The sequence below is a fragment of the Pyrgilauda ruficollis genome, unplaced genomic scaffold (genome assembly GCF_017590135.1).
Source record: "Pyrgilauda ruficollis isolate IOZ18807 unplaced genomic scaffold, ASM1759013v1 scaffold1, whole genome shotgun sequence".
Lineage (NCBI taxonomy): Eukaryota > Metazoa > Chordata > Aves > Passeriformes > Passeridae > Pyrgilauda > Pyrgilauda ruficollis.
The window spans coordinates 7227002-7251020 of record NW_024508100.1 but is presented as its reverse complement, the minus strand read 5'-3'; the positions used below and the strand labels follow the sequence as shown (position 1 = coordinate 7251020).

The following is a 24019-nucleotide window of genomic DNA, read 5'->3' as shown; positions in this document are numbered from 1 at the left end:
TCAACAGAGGAAGACCTGCTTTCATAAATACACACCTGCAGTCAGTCACTGACAGATTACTAAGTCATATTTAGTTCATATATTTGCATATTAATTGATTATGATTTGTCTGAAACTACTGTGGCACACTTAACGTTACACTTGGAACACAAATACCAGAAGAGCCTCAGGTACAAATAAATTATTAATGGAAGAGCACTACTGAGTCCCCAGGCTGAGCTTCTCTTAGGCAGTGCTGTTCTACGGGTACGGTTAAGTGGCATTGTGCACTATACACTAGGAAAGGTACCAAGAAAAGAGTGATTCAACATTAATAAGGCAAGGATAATTTATAAACAAATGCAATATAATGTCATTGTTCACAAACCTTTCCTGAAATACATTAGATGCTTAACAGAAAACTGAGAGGGATCTACTCAGTTTACTGAATAGAGTCCCTGGTAGTACAAAGAAATATGACATAAAATTCCCCAAACTCCATCTTAAACATAGGCAGGGATTTTTTCTCACATAACTTGGAAATAAGAGTTGAAATGTCTTTCTTTTCTTCTTTTTTTTTTCTTTTTTAAGTGAATAACCTATATGCTAACACAGAATTCCTATCAAGAAATTTCTTCTTGGTAATTACTAAAATTCCATGCAGCTGAGGAAGCTCTGTCTCTTAAATAAATGCAGACACAGAAATTCCAGCTGGAGGGTATAGACTCTTTAGAGCATTTGGGTGGCGACTTTTCTTTCCCAATATGCAACTTGTTCTTTCATATACATTTCAGAAAACCCTAATACAGTAGCATTTATACCACACTAGCTGGAGAAATTCCACATTTTTACTGATTTTTCAATTTGAGTCACAAATTATACATTTTTGCAAACTTTAGCTAGCTAGAAGTGTCTTTCAGAGCATAAATCTCTCCCCTTCCCTGCATGCTTGTTATGGAAGTAGTGGAATAAAACTATCTTCAAAAATAGCCAGATAATTCTGAAAAATAGTTACTTTAAAAACACTAAGAAAATTTACATTTAATTTGGCTATACTGTGTTACATAAGATACCTGAATAAAATCTTGTGGCAGGACCCATTATCTGGTTGCTTAATTCACTTGAAAGGATTTTCAAAAATGCCCATCAGCATGCAGTATGACAACAGTCAAAATCAACTTACTCTTAAGATTAGTGCTATAACTTTGTTAATAAATAATAAACGGCCTTTATTTACAGAGCATTTCTATTCCAAAGGTGCCAACTATCGCAATTTCACGTGCAGTCCTTACCCATGTGTATTAACTACAACACAAAATAAAGTAATGTGCGCATTAATGAGAGTGTCCCAGCTCTTTTGATAGTGAGAAAAGCTTCCAGAGTCTCAGGTTCTGACAGCTCACACAAAACACACAGGTACAGACTTCAAGCTTGACACAATACCTGAGATGACCCCGTGAGCATTTTTGTGACATCTGTCTTTGTATGAGTACTCTTCAAGCTAAAGATTTTTTTAGCTAATGAGCAAAACAAGTTATAATTTCTTCTTTTTATGTTAATACTCTGAGAAAGACTGTGGTTTGCAAGGTTAATTTCAAGTCCAAACTCGCATGGGAATTAGAATAATTAGACTCATTTAAGAGAATTCTCCCCTCTGGCAGAGCTGATTAAATTATTTATACATTATCTTTTCATATAATTGTACCTAGAAGTATGTAAATGCGGTTTTTTGTCTAATTTTCAATAAATTCATAATACACATTTTTCAAGTTGGATACACTGACTGCACCTGTGACAACAGAGAATGGCTCATTTTCAAAAAGCTTCAGTGAGAAATTAATCCAGAGGGAAACAGAAGCATGCAATTTAAAAGCTTCTACAATGACAACACACTGATTAAAACTCATCAGCTGAAGAAATAAAATTAGTTAAGACAATAAATCTTGGACTGAATCCTGTTACCCACTTCCACAAGAGTAACTTCATTGACTGCAGTCACATTACACTAAAATATGAGTGCTACTTAGATGAGGATCAGTTCCATGACATGACCCTTTATCTGTAATTTAATATTCTTTTACATAGTTCCCAAGTCCCCCTCTGCTAAGGATCTCAGATTCTGAATAACACCTGAAAATTGGTGAAAAAGGAAATCCGGTGGTTGATGCTAACATTCATTTCAGCTCTATTATATGCTCTTCCTCTCTTCCATACCAATAAACTTGAGAAAGGTTGAGATAATGATATTTCAAAGAGCATTCCTGATACAAAACAGTGACTTTTTGCTACCGTCCCTATTACACTGGAAAGCAGTTGGCTCTACGGAGATCTGTGAAAAGACATCTTTGCACCTACTGTAAAATTTTAAGTATCTCCTAGAGTCACATTGCCTAGATTGCTCTACAAACACATGAATTCAGTAAAATCTCAGTTGTGTTCTTTAATGCACTATTAAATGAAATGGTTTTTATGGGCTCAGAATTTCACACTACTTTCTATCATTTGCTACAACTCCAGTCAATTATATTTTTCCTTTTTAGAATTCATTATACATTTTCGAAAAGCAAGATTATTCTAATACCTCAGGCTATGTTTTTCCTTACCTCTGCAGAAATGAAATCACAGTTATGGGTGACTATCTGGGGACAACTGGGTTAGAGAAGACAGAGGGCTAGATAAAGAGATCCATTAAAAGAATAACGTAATCACATACCTCAAGTAGTGTATGGACAGGAGTGATAAGTGAGAAAATTATGTATTCTGATTAAAAAATTAATATTTCTATTAAACAATAAATCTACAGTGCAGTAATTATCCAAGGCTATAGCTATGCTCAAATCACCTTAAATTAACTTTCTCAAAAGCAAGTGTGGAAAAAGGAAGAGACTGGTCATTGCCAAGACTGCAAAGGCCTCAGCTGTAATTAGTTTTTCACAGCCAGATTCAACTCTTTCAATTTATTTATTTTGGAGGATGGCTAGATAGGGATAGGGAATATTTCCATAATGCCATCCCATGCCCTGATGACACTGGTATCATACACTCCAGCCATGCACTGTTTGCTTTCACTGCAATACACATTTCAGCTGTACGGCCAGGAGGATCTCACTCAGGGATTCAATGCTAAGACACTGCTTAACTAGCTCTGATATTGCTCCTTTGGCCATCAGTCATGCTCTGTCATCCAATTCTCTCTGACTGGCTGACAGTCAAATTCCTAAGATAGGAGTCAATTTAAGGTAATCAGAATAGTTAAAAGCAATTGTTTCTGACAGGGATCACAAAGTGTCCTCTGGCAAGAAGCAAAACCAAACTAAGTATTGAAAGACCACTTCTGCAGATTCAGTCATGGTTTTCAGAGCTCCCTAAATCTGAACTTACAGATCCTTAAGAGATCTCCTAAAAGATGCTGAGACTTCTCTGGACTTCTTGAAAACTAATAATTTGCAAGGAGCAGATTATAGTGCCCGTTCACACAGCCTTACTGGTGTAATTATAATCTAGTATTTGAATTACACAGCTAGTTATAAAGACTGCAATTTGCACAAGCTCACATATAAAAACACAACCCTTCTTACTCTGAAAAGCTTAAAAGCTGTACTCAATTAAGATATTCTAAATAACGATGACCACATCAGAAATAATATTGTATCTGAACTGGATGTAGTTTTACCTCAACAGAAGCAGAAGACAATTCAGTGCCTTTTTTAGAAGCTGTATCTACATTAGTGCCTACTAGGCAAAGTCATTTAAGTGATCCTAGAAATGCAGATCTCTCTTGGTACTTTGCACTGGGGACACACAGAATTTTTCTTACAAATTAGTCTACTGAGAGTTCATGAAAGGCTCCGTTTACTATGGGGATTCTATGCAGTTCAGTGAAGACGACAACTTACAGTTACACACACTATTTACCTATTACCATTACCTATTTACTAATTTCACCCCTAGACTGACACTAAAACCATTTCCTGTGTGGTTTTAATAAAAGAATCCCTGCTGCATTTTTCCTAACATGCAGAGGGACCTGGACAAGCTCAAGAAGGGGGCCCAAGAGAATCTCATGAGGTTTGACAGTACCAAGTACAAGGTGCTGCACCTGCGTCAGGGCAAGCCCTGGTATCAACTCAGGCTGGGGGATGAAGGGATCGAGAGCAGCCCTGTGAGAAGGACTTGGGGATGCTGCTGGCTGAGAGGCTGGATGCACTCACAGCCCAGGAACCAACTGTGGCCTGGACTGCACCCAAAGCAGTGCGGGCAGCAGGCCACGGGAGGGGATTCTGCCCTCTACTCCACTCTGGTGAGACTCCACCTGGAGTGCTGTGTCCAGCTCTGGAGATGATCTGAATTGCTTATGCTTTCTGCTTACTTAATTAAAAGAATCTTTCCAAAAATAAGGGACTATTTGACATTATTTCAAGAATTCCTTTAAGTACCCTTAACACCATCATATCTATACAGCACTTTGCTGTGGTCCCATCAGCAGCACTTTATGGAGCTTTATGTTGGAGTTTGTTCCTATCCTAAGCCTCACTATATGATCTATGACCTGCTGTCCCTCATGCATACCTTTGCTGACACAGAAATAACAAGCATTAGGAAGAAAACCTATATAAGTACTACAGCACCTGCTGCTAATCTCTTAATTATATCTTAGCAAAAGTTATTACAGAACTACACCAGTGTAAATGATCCTCAAATTACCAGGTGATTTGGTATCTGTAGTTTCATAGGCAATTTCAAAATAATTTATTTTTAATAAGCTGAAAAGATCTCAAACCCAAAAGTTAAAAGGCAAATTCAATGGAACCTGCATTTTGCAGAGCTTAGAGAATCAGATCGCTTTAAAACAACCTGAAATATAAACAACCTGCCATTGTTGCTAAATGGGTAACAATCAATCTCCCTCTACTATAGTAATTTTTCTCATGAAAAACTTTTCCATTGCTTCAGATGAGAGTAACATAAATGGAAAATTCGTGGGAAAGACAAGGTTCTACAAGGCCTAAGGACTCTAAGTCAGATATGAAAATCTTTGGGTTTGCCACTGCCAACTCTTAGTAGAAGACTCTTTTACTAGACAGTATTCTGTTCTGAAAACGTGGAGTCTAGCAAGGGAATCTGATTAGCCCAGAATCTAATCAGCTCATTAAAAAAGCTTTTTCTCCCCTCAATTGTTCACATAGGAGTGTTTTAACGACAAAGGCAAAGCAATCCTTTCTCAAGAGTTAGAATCAGAGAGCTCTCCAAGCTATGGGATCAGTGTACATGGCACCTCTGCAATCCTCTAACTTACAGATCTGATTTTAGCATTGCAGGCATCTTCATTCTCCTTTACCAGAGAGAGAGAGACAGTGCATGTGCATGAGGGAGAGACTCTAGGAAGTAAAGAACAAAAGAACAGAAATTTGAGGAAAAGCTACTCAAATGTTGCTGGTAGCAACTCAGCTGGAATATGACTCCACGGTATAACATTCACCTTTTAAATACCTGATGGAGATTGACACACTCTTCTTGGCAGAATAGGAGGTGCTAACATGGCTTAGACAGAGCTCTCTAAAGAGAAGTAAGATCTGCCATGTCCCAAACAGGTGTGTTCTGTAGGAAATCAGTGCAGTGGGTGGGGGTGGCAGCAGTTTCTCACACAGTACAGACTCACTTTTGAGAGCACAGAAAAGGCATCCTTGTGCACACAGCTTGTGCACAGTCATCCTGGCTCAGGCATTTTTACACAAACAGCCTTATCTCACTCAAGGGTATAAACTTCCTCCACAAATAACAAGACAGTACTGCAGGTCTGCTTCAGTTTAGCTTTCACATACTGAGCACTGAGACAGGTACAGGGATTGTGCAAGGCTGGCTATTTCTCCCAGCCTAGGCTGCTCGCAGAGCTCTGTATTTTCCCTATATATGCATTACATTCAGATGCACAGTAGGCTGCCACAAACTTGGTCTCCATCAATGTACCATGTTATTTTAGGGTTTTCTATTTTTTTTCCTGTTGTTTACTTCTTAAGTAAATTCATTTTCCTAAGATATGGTGCCTAACAAACTGACTATCCAAGATATGCCTCAAATACCAGAATACATTAGACTGCAAGAAGGCCCTATGGTGATTTGCTAATTAGCTTAACCCTTTTGGGACAGAGAAGAAGGAATTTTTTATTAAAACAGGATAACCCTGGACTATATTGATCTGACTGAGAAATGAGTATTTTAGTCAAGATGAGTCTCAAGATGAGCACATGCTGGAAACAGCAATGTTGTTTCCATAGCAATGCCATGACAGCCTCTAGAGTGAAATAGTGTGCTACCAGGAAATGAAGGGAGTTCAAGTGCTATGAGCTACATAGTTCTGTGAGCAATCCAAATACATTCTCATAAAGAATATTTAGTGCAGCTAGATAGTCCAAAGATTGCTGCTAATGGCAAATAAGCCTTATCAGTATGCTCCTGGCAGTCCTTTTTTCTCATTCATTTCACCCAAGATGACTATCTAAAGACTTAAGCTATGGGCAACACTGCTAAACCATTTCAGACCAAACATTAACAAATACAGCAACCCTTACCTTACTTCTTCTTTTCCAGTGCAGAATATCATTCCTAATTAAGGTCACTGACTCTCGCTCTCCCCAACACAACCAAACACATTAAACCTTTTATTGAAGAAAATCCTAGTATGTGCAATTATTTACCAGGCTAACCTTCCCCCCTCCTTTTCTCTCACCTCCTCCTCTCCCTTGCCTCCTCCTGCCCAAACAATACAGAGCAGATCCATTTCCAAGTGGGAAGCAATGTAAAGAAGTCTTGCATACTCCTCATTAAATTTACACAGGCATAGCATAAACTCACTGGTCTGCTTTTCACCCTATCTAATGCTTGCACTAATACAAAAGCAAACCAGAAAAGCACTAGTTGTAATTTACCAGCCTAAGGCTTTACCTAAAGTAAATATTCTGGTCAAATTCTGCAAAGCTGATTTAAAATATTTTCCCAAAGACTACAGAAAGAGAATTACTTTAAGATCTTCATTTTTCTGTATTTTCAAAGAAATGAAAAATTATCAGTGATTTGTAAAACTGGTAAAACTGTGATCATAACCAAACTGTTCTCAAATTAAATGCTGCAGGGCAAAGTATTTTACTTGTAAAATACCTAAACATACTGCTGCTCATTCAGTCTTTTCTCTAGCATTTCTCGTGCAGTTTGTAAAGATGTTCAGACATGAAGTGAATGTCCAGAAACTCTACCACTGTATTTGCTGTTTGTGTCATTGTCACAACCAGCCTCTTGGGCAAACAGACTGTAGGTCATTATATTGTAGCAGGGCTGCCTCTGAGGGAAAATCGAAAGACAAATACTCATCCCTGCCAGATCCCTTATTAACAAAATCCACTTCAAACCAAAATGCTTTCTATTTACTGTTTTAAACATGCATTTCAAGGAATCAAGCCTTGAATGTAAAACAGCAAGATGCTTCATTTCCCATTTGCATTCAGTAAAAAGATGTGAAACAAGCATTTTTAAAACAGCCTCAGCCTCCTCCTGCCTATCCCCATAAATGTGTTACAGAAGGCACCAAGCCCAGCAACATTCATTTATAATTTAAACTGTTTGCTTGGCAGAATTTTTTCACCTTAATATGTCTAGTCTTAATTGCAACTGGCACACCCACTGATTTTACCAGAAACTCATCTGCTTCCAGGAGATTTTTATGTAAGTTGTTTTTCTGTAGGACAAAAATGCAGTTTCAGGGACAGATATTGTTATCCATGGAAAAACACATCCCTGCCATTTTACAAGACGTACAGGGCTCTGTATGGACAAAAAGATCCCTGTCAGGAGACTGATGCAAGTTTAACTTACTCATCCCCTTCTTTCAGTTATGGCCTCCCAGTTAATTCCCCAATATGAGCAATATTCTGTAATTATCTCACCTTCTCTTGGAGTATCTATGTCAAAATTTCTGTTTATCAAAGAATTAAGTAAAAGTAATCTGCCTGATCACCTGGTTTTGACAACTGAGTACAGACAGGTACAGCTTATATTGTCTGAAACAGTAGTGGGTCTTTAACTCAGCCTACTCTCCTGAATACATACAGGTATCCAGCCACAAAAGCCAACCTGCTGCCACCATGGGCACCTTAGCAGGAACATTTTGCCCCTAGAATTGATTATCCCATTACCTAGTGTTATCTCCTGTCACTGCTTGAACTCTCTCATCACAGTCCTCACAGATTTTCATTCAAGTGCAAAAGAAGCAGCAATATCTGTATCCCAATCCAAGACAGAAATCCAAGTATCCCAAAGCCACTGTCTCAGACACAGGAAAAGTTTCCTATCCTAAAACTCAAAAATACACTCTTAATTTCCCTCTCATGATCATTCTTAGAAAATACTCAGAAAATGAGTGTGTCACTATAAACTTTATCATGTTTTAAGAGCTAAATCTATGAATCAATCAGAAACCTTCAAAGACATTTTATCAGTACATACTCAACTTTTGATCTTCCCCAACACTCAACCACAGGAGTGATATAATGCTTGAAACAAGGTCCACACAGCTATTAATTTACTGCTGATATTTCTGTCAGTAAGCTCTTAGCGTGGCAAATGGCACTAATAATTCATGTTGTCTTCATGAACTATAATAATAACTATTTACTTGGTTTTTTAAACTTTTCAAGAACATTTGTCTTGGCAATCCATAGATTATTAAATAGCTTTAACACAATAAAAGGAATTGCCAAAGGCAAAGCTTTATCTTCCATAAGCATTCTGGAATGTGATCTGGTGATCACACACAGGCATACAGAGGTTACTGTGCTTGGCCTGAGCCACTGCTCTGCCTTACAAGAGGAGGACACACAGCAGAGGAGAACACACAGCAGTCACATGCAAAAGTGTCCAGGACAGAGAGAAGTCTGGAGGGTGAATCTGCTGTGAGGAGGACACTGTCAGAGCCACACTGCTACTCCAAACAGCTGTGCTGGCAAATAATTATGATCTGTCTTATCTTACTAAAGAATGAAAGTACGGATGCTTGGATATTAAGACAGACATAGGTGGGCTTTGAAGTACCACGTAAAAATTGTTCCTAAATAAACAGTCATATTAAGGAGGGAATCTATTAAGCTTGCTTAATCTATACGGGTGAAGGACAGAAAAGCACTAAGAGTTTGGAAACAAATTGAGGAGATAGATATTCAGATATACAATCGCCAGGGTAAGAGCACCTGTCACTTGACCCTGCAAAGGTAATTCTTTAAGGACATTAAGCATTGCTTGATTTAAAGATCATTGTTTCCTGTGACATTAGCAAAGGATGGGTTGAATTTCAAAGATGACCTGGCACACAAAGGAAGAAATAGAATCACCAGAGACAGGGAGAACACCCCATCACATTGGTGCCCTCTCTGAGGAAATCTACCCCAACAGGACTTCACTTTGACATCTAATAGCCCCTCATATAAACCCACAGAGACATACTCTTCTAGCTCCTTTTGATGGACTCAAAAAGAAATCACCAAAGGAATACAACATTCTGACCTGTCCCCATAACCTATTTCTGTTCTTACCAGTCTATTTATGTTCTGCAAAACACAGAGAATCACTTTTCTTGGTTACATTCTCTTTTGCTCCCCCTCCAAGACACCCTGTTGTAGTGCAAGGGGCAGCCTCACAGATGGCCAGAATGATTCCACAATGGAGCTTCCAGGATAACACCAGCACTCGAAACATCAATGCCTGCATTAATCACAGATACAACTCACACAAAGCAGCTGAGCCTCACCCCCAAACTGTGCACCTCGGGCATCAGGGCTGTGGAAAGCAGGATGATGGAGAATGGGGGGCAGGGGCAGGGTAAGGACTGACCTTGCAGCAAAACAAGGTGCAATAGCTCAGCATGAAATGTCTTCAGGATATGACAGTACAGAGTATTCTAGACAGGTGGATAGTTACCATTCAGCTGGCATTTGTTTCCTATTTAAATGTCTTTAACCAACACCATTATTTTTTATATAAAATTCCCTGATTTTTTCAATCTCTTAGCTGTCTCTTACAATATCCCAACATTTTCTGTTACAAATGCTGCAGGGATTCTGGTAAGTAGAGGTATATTTTAAAACCTGCAGAAAAATATTTTAAAATAGTCCTGTTAAGCCCACTAATAACATGAACACTGAGCAAGGAATCACAATAAAGGATACTGAAGCTCCTATCTGTGATAGCTAAATGCCAGAGGTTAATCCTGAGATCATCCGCTGACATGTACGTCTCACAGTCACTGTTGACGGATATTGAGTTGACATGATAGGTGTGACCATTAGCAAAGATTCTCCTGGGAGTGACTTCCACCATCAAATCCATGGGTTTCAATACAGGCACCTGCCAAAAAAAAACCCAAAAACAAAACACAAACCAGAGAGAGAGTAAGACTTGAAATACCGCTTAGGATGATGAGAATTCCAATAGAGAGAAAGCATTCAAAGACTGTGATATTATAAACCTAAGAACTGTCACATGTGTTCGACTTGATCCCCATGGATTAACTGCTGGGCAAGGCCTTCCTTGCTAAGCAAGAAAGGAGAGACCAGAGAGGCAGGCAGAGTGATGGAAAGCCTGGACTGTGGGAAGGGAGGGACTGTTCCTGACAGAACAGGTCAGTCCCACTGCACGACCTACTGGCCCACATGTGCAGAAGGCTCTGTCAAGCAGTGAAGCACTCATATTTTGCTTTTGCCAAAGGGTTTGCCCTTAGTTATGAATCACTTAACTCTATTTCTTTTGCTACTTGATGTTTCTCTTTCAAAAATCTCACATGGAGAAAAGGCTGTAATCTCAGAGAAACATAATAAATAAAGGCTTGCAAAACAAAGCCAACACGACATACTGTACATACACATGTACCCCCGAAAAGCCAATATCACAGATTATCACTTGTCAATGTGCCCTCATTACCTCCCTGTGTGTCACTTCAAAGTCATGCTTCAATAGGTAGACACTCAATTTTTTCCCTATCAATAAAGCATTAAACAATGTAAAGCTGTGGTCCATGACTGGGACTATTCCATGTTGTTGAACATGCATCAGAAACAATCTATCATACATCAACCCACAAGGTAGTCTAAAAGAGGAAAACAGAGTTTGAGTTTGAAATATTTGGGTTTCACTTTCTACTCAAGGAACAAAACAAAACTCAACTTTTGAATACAGAATCACAGAATATGTCAAGTTGGAAGGGACCCACAAGGATCACAGAGTTCAACTCCCTGAACAGCACCATCCCCAAGAACCACACCATGTGCCTGAGAGCAGAGTCCAAATGTTTCTTGAACTCTTCCAGGCTTGGTGCTGTGATCATTTTCCTGGGGAGCTGCTCCAGTGCCCAACCACCCTCTGGGTGAAGAACCTTTTACTGATATCCAACCTAAACCTCCTCTGACACAACTTCAGGCCATTCCCTGTCCTGTCACTGTCACCCCAGAGAAGAGATCAGGGCCTGCCTCTCCACTTCCCCTCAAGAGGAAGCTGAGTTCACAGAAAATTCTCAGACTATAAGCAATCTGGAATAGTATTGTTTGCCTAATCATACAGAATAGATAAATATTCCATTAATGTAGTCATATTTACATTATAGAAGCTTTTTTCCCCCACAGACTTGTTGGGTTGTTTTGTTTTCAATAATAAAGACATACTAGTGTTTACAACACAGCCGTCCAGCTCTAACCTTTAGCCACTTCCTTTGCCAAAACACCTGGAGTGAATTCAGCCAAAAAAGTCTGAGAGCAAAAATCTACATTAACATGTGGATGATGGGTCTCCTCTCCAAGAAACAAGTGACAGGAGAAAAGTAAATGGCTTTAAGTTGCACTGGGAAGATTATTATATTATAATTTGATTATATCGGTTATTATATTATAACTGGATATTAGGAAAGATTTGTTCACTGAAATTTTTGTCAAGCACTGGAAGGGGCTGCCCAGGGAAGTGGTTGAGTCAGCATAGCTGGAGGTATTTAAAAGATGTGTAGAAGTGGCACCTGGGGACATGGTTTATTGAGTATGGCAGTGTTGGGTTCATGGTTGGACTTGACCTCAACAGTCTTTTCCAAACTAAATGATTCTACAATCACATATGCTTATATGAGTTCCATGATTGCATCTTTTCAGCAATGCAGATTCTCAGGTTTACCAGACCACAGACTACTGCAAATCCCACTCTTAAAATATTTTTTTATAAAACCAAAAAAAGATGAAACTGAAATTTGGTGTACTGTCTTTAACTCAGTTGCTCTGAATGTGGCAAGAATCCTGTTCAAAATTAATTACAAATAAAATGCTTCCAGCACAAGAGGTTAAAGAACCTTTTATGAAAGCACATTAAATCACAATAAGAGAATTTTATCAGGAAAAATAAAACCAACATGAACTCTCAAAAATACTTATTTTGGTCAGCATATCTTAAAGCATTTGTGACTTGCAAATATGTGGCAGATTCAATACAGTTAGCAGTCAGCTAAAGCTTAAGTTAGAATTATCATATAAATACTTAGCATTAGGTACATATTAAATCTTTTATGGACTTAGCACTACCTTTTTCATACAGAAACAACTGAATTTTGGACATGGACAGAAGCTTACCTGCAGTGATGTTACTGTAGAAAGATCTTTAAGCTTTCCTTCTTCATCTTTTAAGTTGTACCCCTCCGGTCTCTTATCTCTTTCAGTAATTTTCCACAATTTGATTGTTTTATCTTTAAAAGAAAAGACAAGCAACTGTCAGCATAGGAATTCTGAGTGCAGTTATTCACCTTTCACAATATATTCCTTAAAGAAGATTTTACACCTTGGTTTAGACAAGTCCAGTGCTGAAATAGTCTGGGTCACTTCATTCTGCACATCCAGAAAATGTTGCCCACAGACAAAGTACTCATAAAGCACATCCCAGACCTTCACACCCAGTCAGGGGTTCCTGGCAGCTGACAGGCTGTGTGGAGCATGCAGAACACATGCTGCTCATGAATCCAGCCTGGCAGTTTGCAGGTGGAACAAGCCCAAACTACTCAATGCTCACTGCTCAGTTTATCAATTTGACCTCACAAGGAAATAATGTCAATATTAAAACCAGTTTGGCGCTAATGCCAGTTTGCTAGGTTACTTATAAACAGCACAAGAACAGCATGGAGTACACAGCCAGACCAATGCCCACCGGGGGAATGGGCAGTGGTGCATTGGTGTAACTTCAGGAGCTCCTGCAAATGAAAGGCTATGTAAAAAATGAGGTATTTCTCCCTCCTACTAGAAAGCAGCTGAGAAAAAGACTGAGTTAAAATAAAAAAAAACCAATGAAACTAAGGCAAATGTGTTGTGATGGCAATAGAGAGCAGTGAGGAGAAAAATGTATTAATCCTAATGGACTAAAATCTAGACTCTTCCTTTCTTATGATGGGTGAAGCCCATGATGAGAGAGCAATGATGTCTCTCAGCAAAGAGCCTCTGAAACCAACAAACATGTTTTAAACACTTCAAATTGCATTTGTCTTTGGGGCTTTTTTGTACAAGCTGAAGCTCCAGATTTCCTAATGCTGATTGTCCACTCCCACTGTGGTTGTGCTCCTAACCTGCCAACCCTAACACTTCCTAGACTGAAAAATCAATGCCAACTCTTCTGCAAAAAATCTGTCCCTGAGACTCTAATGGTTGTTTCACTCCTCTGCTTGTGCAGCAGCCAAAGTCTTTCCAAAGCTTCTGCCCTTCAGCTGCCAGCACAGATTTATTAACCTCAGTTCCTGCACCATTTCTGATTTCATCCCACTTTCTTCCTTTACCTTTGTTTCCTCAAGTACATAGCACAGCATAATAATTTCCCCAGTGTGGCTGATCCAAGCACAACTTTCAAATGCTAGTACAAACCACTTTAAAGACAGGATATATGAAAAACATTAATTGATTTACATTTCTGTAGCAACTTTTAACTTTGAACTTTCTTTGTTTCAAAATCAATTCCTCCATTACTCATTTTTTGCTAGTATGTGTCTCTTAACGATATTGATATGCTAATATGCAAGCAAAAAAGAATCACAATACAATTACAGTCAATCTACAAAACAAGAGGTTAGTTCAAACTGCAACTAAAAAGCTCCTTTTAAATATTCAATAAATTTCATTTGTATTGTACATCATGTTAATTAATTACTAAAAATACACATAGGTCATGTCACACCCTTGGATATTTTATTACATGTAAATAGTGCATTCTTGCTGATCTAGCAACAAATTATAAATACAGCAATTTTAAAATGAATTATAAGAAAAAACAAAACCAATTTTCCATTGTTAGATTTGATTGCTATTAATAAATTTACCTCTTTCCTGAGTGAAAACCGTTTTATTAGCAGGTAAGGTTATCATGTATTGGGTTTCTTCTCCTTTATCTACCTCTTTAAATACTCATAAGTTTTAAGTATGCTTATATTTTGCAAAATATAGAAAAAACAGAAACATCTCTGTGAGGTTAAGCATTCAGTCTCAAGGGTGTTGTGAAGTTACAATTAATTAATGTCTGGTAAGCAGCCTGAAATCCTCAGATGAAATAATCTGTATAAATTCTGATCTACCTTACGTAGCTCACACTGAAAGTGGCCCAAATATATTCTGGTACAGAAGATACCAATGAATCATACTACGTTGTTATTATTATACTACAAAATCTGTTCATTTTACAGTGAAAACTACAAATTTTCTAACTGCAAGCACTGTAAATCCACAGGGGGATTTGAAAGCCTTGGTGATTCCTTCTGTCTCCATTAATTAAGATGCCACAATCAAAGCTTAGCTGATAACATGAACTGGAAAGGAACCAAGATTGACTCTTAGAGAGATGACCTGTACAGAAACAACTTCAGACACAAGTCCTCCTTAAAACGAAAGAAACAAATCTGGGCAGGTGCAGACCTGCCAAGTCTCATGTACTGAGGGTTAGATTTAGACTGACTCTCCCCTCCTGCTCCTGAACAGCAGGATGCTCCTCCAGCACATTCAGTGGGCACTGTCCACCTGAGCACATGGAAAGGATGCTGTTTCACAGTTCTCATTTTTCTGCAAAAAACATGCATTAGATCCTAAATTGCCAGAGAGCAAAATATCAAAAATTGCATTAAAATAGCAGGCTTGGAATTTAGCAAACAAAAAACAGTACTCAAGATATTTCTACCATCTGCCCAATATGAGCATGTGTGACAGGTAGTGCCTTCAAGTTAGGAAACATATTATTATCCCTTTTTATAGGCATGGAATTGATAGATATTGTCAAAGGCTTCTCCCAGCTAATCTGTGAGACAGTGAATAATTCAACGTGGGCTGTCTGTACCCTGAAGCTAAAACCATCTTTAAGAATATGCCAGGAGGTGAATCTTGAGACTTCAACCCTGCTGTGCCAGGAAGCTAGGAATCCTCCTTGGCACATGCAAATGTTTTGCAATTCAAAGCCAAAATCCAAGGCTTGTGCCAGTGGAACCATTTCTGCTCTCCTCACCATGCAGGGGTCTGCTGAGATGCTCCAAAACTAAAGAGGAGAAGCAGAGGCCAAAGTATTTTTCCAGGTCCTAGGCTTGCTCACTGTTGGTGGAAACTGGATTAACCACAGCAGCACTAGGACTGGTTATTTCTTCCTTTCTCCCCTCTTATGACAGCACAAACCAGCAAACTCATGTAGAAATCTATTATCTATAACTGCAAAAGCTGAAAATCTGAGGATTTGGCTGCATTCCTTTGTGTTTTGAAAAACAAACTTTAAAATGAAAAGGGAGAGGTTCCCTTTCAATAATCTGCTTTTGTATCACACACTCAGAAGAAGCTGTTCTTAGTTATCTGAAGGGGTGAGGAATATTTTGACCAAGGGAGAATAGTAGAAATAAACTTCGTAAGGTGACTAATCATTAAATTAGCATAAATCACCTCTCTGTAACAGGTAGTTTAATTTCAAATGAGTAACAGTGACCCCAAAAAGTCAAAGGCAACTTTAGGTAAAACAAACTACAGAATACTAAAAAATTATCATCTGCTTTGAATTACTGTAAACATTATTTAATGCTCTGTATTTTAAAACAAAGCAATTACTTTATATTGTGCCAGTTTCCAAAGATGAGATTACCCTATTTTTTATCACCAACTCCCAATTACACTCAAACTTCTAGAACAAAAAAATTCTTTTCTGATTACCATTAGATCTAAAATTTAAAACCATTTTTGTGGTATTTTGTGTCTGTGGGTGTCTAAATGCTTCCTAAATGACACCTACTCATGTTAGGTTACATTCAGATTTTTCTCCTTATTTCATATCTGAATATCCCCTCTTGGTAATAATACTGCCTTCTTTCATCAACAGGCTTTAGACATGTCAGAAATATGAGTCAGTATCAATAGCCTAGTATTATTCCTTCTGTCTTCCCAAGATTTGTGTACCTTTTAAAACCTAAATACACTATTCTGATGATAATGAATGAAAAGAAAAATAAATTAATCTCTCACCTACGTTCATCTACACATCTACAAATAATAAAAGTTATGACAAATACAGCAGAAAAAATTCTAAATTTCCCATGAAACACAAGCTGCTGAGTAAGGTGATGCCTTTATCACATGATCTATTTCAGTATAACACTGCATATTAATAGAAAAATGGATAACTCTTTAAATGTCCATGAATAATCAACTGGAAAAACCTCATGATTCTATGAATAAAATATACAAACAACAGATATCAGAGGCAGTATGACAGTCTTGGTAAACTCTGAAAGAGGAAATTACTACACCAGTAGATTAAAATGAGCAAATATATACGTCAGCACTAAAACACACAGAGCAAATACTGCAAATACTGCTATGTCCTGCATACTCTCATCAATCTCACCATTTGTTGATAGGAGTGAGTGAGCTGCATTTTGCTGTGGTAACCACTTGATCTTGTTTATTTTTTCTTCTATCTCCAAACTCTTCAAATAATCAAATTCAGGTTCATGGCTCTGGAAAGTGCTGTAAACATTGTACTCCCCCTGATTGTAAGGCTCATTTTTACTCTAGGGAGAATAAGAACAACAGAAACGTTGTTTATGACAGCAATATATCTTCATCTCTTAGGAAAGGTGTAGAAACAGCCTTACAAATATAAAAAATATTAGTAATGTAATTTAATTTCTCATTTAAAGCATGATATTGACAGATGTGTTTCAGCAAGAATAAAATTTCCTGTGAGTATTGAAACACTTAATATTAGAATTTTTGAAGAAATGTCAGCTATTCAGGAAAGACTTCTACACAAGATACTGCACATGAATGGAATTTACAAGTGGAAAATAAAGGTAAGTGAAGGTATTGTTTTAAACAGAACAGGGTTCCATTATCAGGAAAAATCTATTAAAACAAGAAAGAAGTAAAACAAAAATAACCTTCTTTTATCTTATATCAGAATTTTGGAGCTTTGAAGCATTTTTGTTTGGGGCAGCAAACTTAAGAGTTAAAAATCCTTACTCTATTTCACTTCGTCTCTGAACAGATGACACTCTGTTTTACTGAATCATGAGATTATAAACAAGTTTGTTAATTCAATTCAAATAAAGTGTTAAAAATTAAGCCATGTTTGCTCAGGCTATTGAGGATGACACTGGTAACCCACATACCTCAGGTTCCCTTTGGAATATAACAACTCGGCCCCCCTTGTCACCAGTAGCCAGCAGTTCTCCAGTGTGGTTGAACTCAACTGTAGAAATAATATCAGCTGGAGGAAGAAAGAGAAAAAAGGCAGATTTTAGACTGCTGCTACAACACAAAGTCACCAGAAATATCAGGCACTCCACAAAAAATGCAACAAATGAGGGATTTGAAGGAATACAGACGAATTCACTAATGCAAACAGGCTGCATGCCATTACAATCTAATGAAACAAGTGCAAACACTAAAGAGGCAAATTTGTGTTTCCAGCACATCTGCAGTTTGGGGGAGGAGAAGCTCTCTGGAGAGGTTATGCTTCAAGAAGAGCCATCTTGGGTGGCTAGAAAGCTTTTTTTCAGTACTGGCAAATAACAAAACTGGCTTTGTGCTATATGCCCTAGCAAGGACCAATGTAACATCAGTTCTCTTGCATGTATTATTTATTCTACAAGCTATCTGGTGATTTTAAAATAACCCTCTAGCAATAGTTTTCTCAAATATGTATTGGAGTCAAAATGCAAAAGCAAAGTATGTACAGCCTGTCCTACCACTGAGGAATGAAGGCAAAACCAGAACTGTTCACTGTGCGGTGCTGGCAAGGGCCCATTCTAATCACTGTTTTCAAAAAATCTTTTCAGCACCGTAAAAATGTGTCATCAGAAGACAAAAAGAATCTCAGTCTCTCTTCTAATGATTTTCAACAACTGCCTTCCCTAAGCAATCTCATCAGCTTAAACAAGAAACCTCATCAAAACCTGAGGCCAGTCTTGAGCACAAATTACTACACATAAGGATGAGAGGGAGAAAGAGGCTCTTGGAGCTAAAGAACTGGTTCTTCTGTTTGAATGACAGTACATGCTAGAATCAAAATCCACAGCTAATCCTACACTATTAGCATAATTTGAATTAAAATGCCTAGTGCAATAGTAAATTAAGAAACCATCATATATACAATCACAGGCAAATGCAGGGTATTACTCAGAGACTGCATGTATGAATCCTCCATAATGATCAGTATTCACTCATCAGAAACATGGGCCAGATTTCAGAAGCCTCAGTAGTTAGGAGCTCCCCTTTAGGCATAAAAAGCTGCAGCTCCCAAACACGTTCATCATCCATCAGTTTACAGGGAGAACAATGAAGTGACAGTGGGCTAAGCTCTTTTGAGAACCTAGCCCCAAATGAGTTCACAGAAATTCAAAGGAATTGAAATAACAAGTGGATGTACCATTTACTTGATACATTTTATGAATTGAAAACATCTGTTCCTATTATTCTTTTAATAAACTAGCAGTTTGGTGTTTACAAAGTGTCTGTTGCCAGTAGCTCTCATCAGCAACACAGCCATCCAAAAGCCAGATTCTTACTCAAACATGATAAACTATTTACCATCTAAAAAAGGAAAACTTTACTCCAATCACAGTAAAGAAAAATATCTTTTCGTATTTTAAACAAATCTTCACCATCAAATTCTTCTAAATCAAACCAACATTCCTCCATTCTTTTCCTCTACTACCCCAATACATAAAGGAGGAAAAGGAACCATAAATGGATGTGTAGACTTTGAGAAAAATGGCACATGAAGACTTAGAGTATTTTTGGTCTGAATCCAAAACTTCTCAAAGGTAATGGCATTTGATTTTTATGTGGACTTCCACAGACTGCATATTTCATAGATAATAACTACAAAAGCCCGAGATTCACCAAAGTACGGGAAAAGGACAGATACTCTGGTTATGTTTCATGATGCTCTGGGGTTTGCAATGGGTTGAAGAAATAAAAAGGGTTGTTTTCTAAAATCTAAAATTCTAATCAACTTTCCTGGCATGTAAAGTTCATTCAGACTGCTTTCAATGGAAGAACATTTCTTGGCTATTTTCTCCTCACCCTACAGAATTCATACTGACAGTAGGTGTGGTCACCTGCTTATAAAATGACAGCTGCATGATTTTACTCTTTCAAAGCTGTATCTCACCCCAATCACACAGGCACAACTGCAGAAGCCTCATACTGGTACTCCTTTTAAATTGTGCCTTATCTTAAGTGTGCAATGGGGAAGAAGGGCAAATGCAGAGGGAGAAATGTAGTATTAAAATATGTGTGTGTGTATGAGTCATGTTCGTGAGACTTTCTCAACAGGCCACAAAAGAATAAGATAAAGTAACTTCAGTAGGAATGAATGGCATTGGACATATATGTGTGAATACACTTGCTATTGGCCAGGAATAGTTCCGCAACGTCACAAATATTCTTCTCTACAGTGACATAAAAATAAAATATATTGCACTTTACAGAGGGCATCTGTCATTGCCCAGTAAAGTCCACAGCAGTATTTGCACATAATAACTGAACCAGGATTGTAATAAAACAGCTCTGCATTTTCTTATTATACTGCATTTTTCATTAAAGTATCATGCACAGTTAAATTATTGCTCAAAGAAAAGGACTGTGGGCAGTGTGCAACAATGTTATTCTGAGGCAAAATTCTCACCCCCTCCCAAGGTGTATCTTCCAAATACATCTCTCCTTTCTACTAGAAAAACTAATCCTGAGCTGGAAAATACCTATCATTTTTAAATTAACTTGTTCTGAAAAATAGCAGATCCAATATTATGACCTTATAGGCTGTGTAGCTTGTTGGTAAAAATTATCCTTGAATTGGAAAATCAGTTTTATTGATCTTGTAAATAACAGCTGAAAACAACAGCTATCTGTCCCCTGCACAGACACCACCACTCCGCCACCCCCTCAAGCATATCCAGCATATCTGTTCAGCAGGTGAACATCAGCCAAGCTGTTTTCTTACAAAGGGTTAGCCAGGCTGGCTCTTCCTAAAACAGATGAAGCAAGGTCAGAATCAATCAACAAAGCTCTTCATACTCTTCTGCAGGACATTCCCCCACATATTCATTAATGCTGCAGCAACATCAGGCACTACTGTCCCAGTCCTGAAGATTCTCCCACTGCAGAGTGGCCCCCTGAGCACACACAGCAATTAATTCCCAGATTTCAGCCTCTCCAGGATATATAAATGCACCACAATAGAAAAGCTGATGAATTTGCATTTACAGTAAGCCCTTGGCAAGGGATGGCAGAGATGAAAGACTCCTTCCAGCCTTCTTCTACACTACACCTTCCATATCTCTGCTGGCAGTGCCAAGCTTTGCACTGACAATTAGGATTATCAGAGACAGAGATAATTTACCTATTAAGAATAATTATGGGTAACCTCAATGCCAAACACTTACAATCAAACTGTAAATCCCATCTTTTATAGAACAATCTGCATTGAATCTTCCTACTCCTATTTTAAATTTTCCATCTTGTATATGCAGAAATGTACATAAACTTGGATTTAAAAGTCAAGATATTCAGTATTTTTCCTCTATATACAGGTACTGACTGGTAAAAGCAGACCCAAAACTTTCAAGAGATGAAAATACTCCAGGGGGATAAATACCTGATTATCTGGTCCAAATCCAGCCACAGCAAATTGTCCCAGTATGCAAAATGCATTACAGACTTGAATCCTGAAACTTATTTTACATATTCACAGAAAGATACCACATTACTCTACACAGAAAGATATCACAGTACTTTACAGCTTAAACTGACAAGAAGCTTTTCCTGATCCAGCCTGTGAAGTATTTCATTTACTGACTCCTAGTCACCCCTGCCCTTTCATACCTCACTAATTCCTCTGCAGATTCACAATTTACACTCCTTAAATGTTCTTAATGGCTGTGCTGTTAATGGCTGCTGCCTAGCTAGATATATTCAGGTTTTGTGACAGATCTAAGTCCATCACTGTACACCTGGGCACATCAAGGTAAATCAAGCTGGCTGTGTTGTTCTTTCCACAGCTTCATGAGTATTGTTCCAGCACAGACCCAGGCAAACGAACCCTCCAGCAGCCCTCCCTCAGGCTGAGTGCAGGGATGAAACAAGAGATGTAACACAAGTTAATTTTGGCCTTTATTTCACAAAATTACATACTTTTCTATGTTGACTTTCTAACCTCTCACAGTTTTATTTAAAGGAATAAACTATTAAAAACCATACAGAACAACAACAGGTCCGAATACCTCTATAATGAATTAGAAAAGCCTTACCTATATATTCAATCTTCCTATAATTTTGGGGCACTCAAGTGTAACAGCATGCGATTTTCCACCTGATATGCACTCAGTGAAGCTAACTCTGAACATACTTACACATCCTCATACAGTCTTTTGGTCTCAAGCAACTTTAAGAAAAACTCAACTGTAATTTTCATGTGTTATTTTTACAAAAAATTTCTACCTTTCTGGAACCTTTAACCTGAAGATTGTGGGGTTTTTCTCTATTTTTTTTTTTCAGATGATCAGCAAAGCAAAGAAAATTTTGTAATTATTTCATCCAGCACACAAATGCATCTTTTTGAACAGCACAGCAAGTTTCGAGGGCAATCACCTTGCAACAGTACAGGGAAAAGAAGATCAGAGAATATAATCTTCAACTGAATTCCAGTGTAATCCAAACAGAGAATTAAAGGATTTGGAATGAGCCAGAACACTGGAATTAACAACAGTACTCTTCTCTAAGAAAAAAGCTGTGAAATCCTACCAGCCAGAACAGGTCAGAACCTGGCATTAGCATCACACCCAGCACAGTCAGCACAGCAACACAGCCAGCCTGAGCTGACTGAGCAACATCTGGGCCAGGTGTTTGTTGTGTGTGTTCCCAGTGGCTAGCAGGCAGTCTTGTAGTCTACGTTATTTCAACCAAGTTCTGACCTGGCCTAACCTTGGTTTGTGAAATCCAATAAGATCACAGCACAATCTGGCATGGCTGCAAGCAATGTTCAGTCATACTGATACAGAAGTCCCTGAGGAGAATAATCTGGAAGAAACAACAAAGAAGCCTGCAACAAAGAGAGCCATAAAACAAAAGGACAAATGGCGAATAAAAGAGGAGCAGTGTTACAGTATCTCAAATGAAGGGACAGCCAATACAAAGAACTGTGCTGTCAGAATTTAGTCAAGACTAAAAAGAAAAAAAAAAGTAGGCAAAGAAAAAAAATAAATTAAAAGAAAAAGCCTACTACCTTTTTAAAAGCTGAAGTTTCAAAGGTTTCCTCAAACAGCTAGAAAATAAAGTAAGCAAAACCTCAAATATATGAAGGCCTGCTTTTCTGAAATAGTTGGCAGAGAGATCCTTGACAACTCAAAAATTTACTGCTTGAAGTAGCAGTCTCTGTAAAGTGCATTCACTTTGGGCCACAGTAGTATTATTCACCATCTTGGATCCAGGGATTGTAGGACATTAGAAGCATCCTCAAAGTTCCAACAAGCACAACACAAACTCTCCCACATCACACCATCCACCTTGGCTGGGTCAGATACTTAACACCCATAACCAACACACCAGAAAGCCAACTCCACTCTTGGCAGACAAGACACAGCATCATAGAATCACAATCACCAGGGCTGGAAGAGACCTTTAAGATCATCAAGTCTAACCATCAATCCAGCATGACCACTGTAACCCCTAAACCACATCACCCAGATACAGGTTCCTTGTCCTACACCCAAACTGCCTGATCACCTCTCCAAGGCACCAAAACAAAGATTATGCACGCCCAGATACAGGTTCCTTGTCCTACACACAAACTGCCTGATCACCTCTCCAAGGCACCAAAACAAAGATTATGCACACAAGCTGTGTGGCCAGATGAAGAAAATAAGAAAAAGGAGAGCATGAGGACACATGAGATGGCAAGAGAAGGAGAGAGCATGCAAATGTTGAAAAGAGCATGACACACGTGATGTGCACAAACTGGGGGCCAGATGAGGAAAATAAGAAAAAGGAAAGCATGAGGACACATGAGATGCCAAGAGAAGGAGAGAGCATGCAAATGTTGAAAAGAGCATGAGGAAGGTTGCAAAAGAGCACCTGAGAAACTACATGGACACATAAGAGCTTAAGAAAGCATGAAAGAGCACAATGAAATGCAACAACAGAAAAGAAGTCGTTTGAAAAGAAGGATCGATCTGCCCCTTCAGCCCTAGGAGTATTTGTCATCCTGGCGAGTCTTTAATTTTGCTATTTTCCTCATTTATTATAGCTTTAAAGACTGATGAGTTTGTGCTGAAAAATGGCAAACGTTTGCACCATGTTAGATCTAGGGACAAGAAAAAACACAACAGGAAGCTGATTTTGGTCAAGGCAAACTTTGAACACAGATGCTGCTAACAGTGGAAAACCTTGAGGGATCACTGAAACAAGGTGATCAATTAAAATGAAATCCAGAGATGGGTGTCCACTACACTTTAGGTAGTTACTTTGTT

At 38.3% G+C, this 24019-nt stretch overlaps 1 protein-coding gene across 1 annotated transcript in view; it reads right to left on the bottom strand.

Annotated features, from left to right (window-relative positions):
* Positions 1 to 24019, bottom strand: part of PPP2R2C (protein phosphatase 2 regulatory subunit Bgamma) — a 132548-nt gene that overhangs the window by 35741 nt on the left and 72788 nt on the right. The window contains exons 2-5 of the mRNA XM_041481235.1: positions 17660 to 17757; positions 16894 to 17059; positions 12624 to 12736; positions 10191 to 10368 (exon numbers count right to left, since the gene is read on the bottom strand). Coding sequence (XP_041337169.1) covers positions 10191 to 10368; positions 12624 to 12736; positions 16894 to 17059; positions 17660 to 17757 — 555 coding nt within the window. The remainder of the gene's footprint in view (positions 1 to 10190; positions 10369 to 12623; positions 12737 to 16893; positions 17060 to 17659; positions 17758 to 24019) is intronic.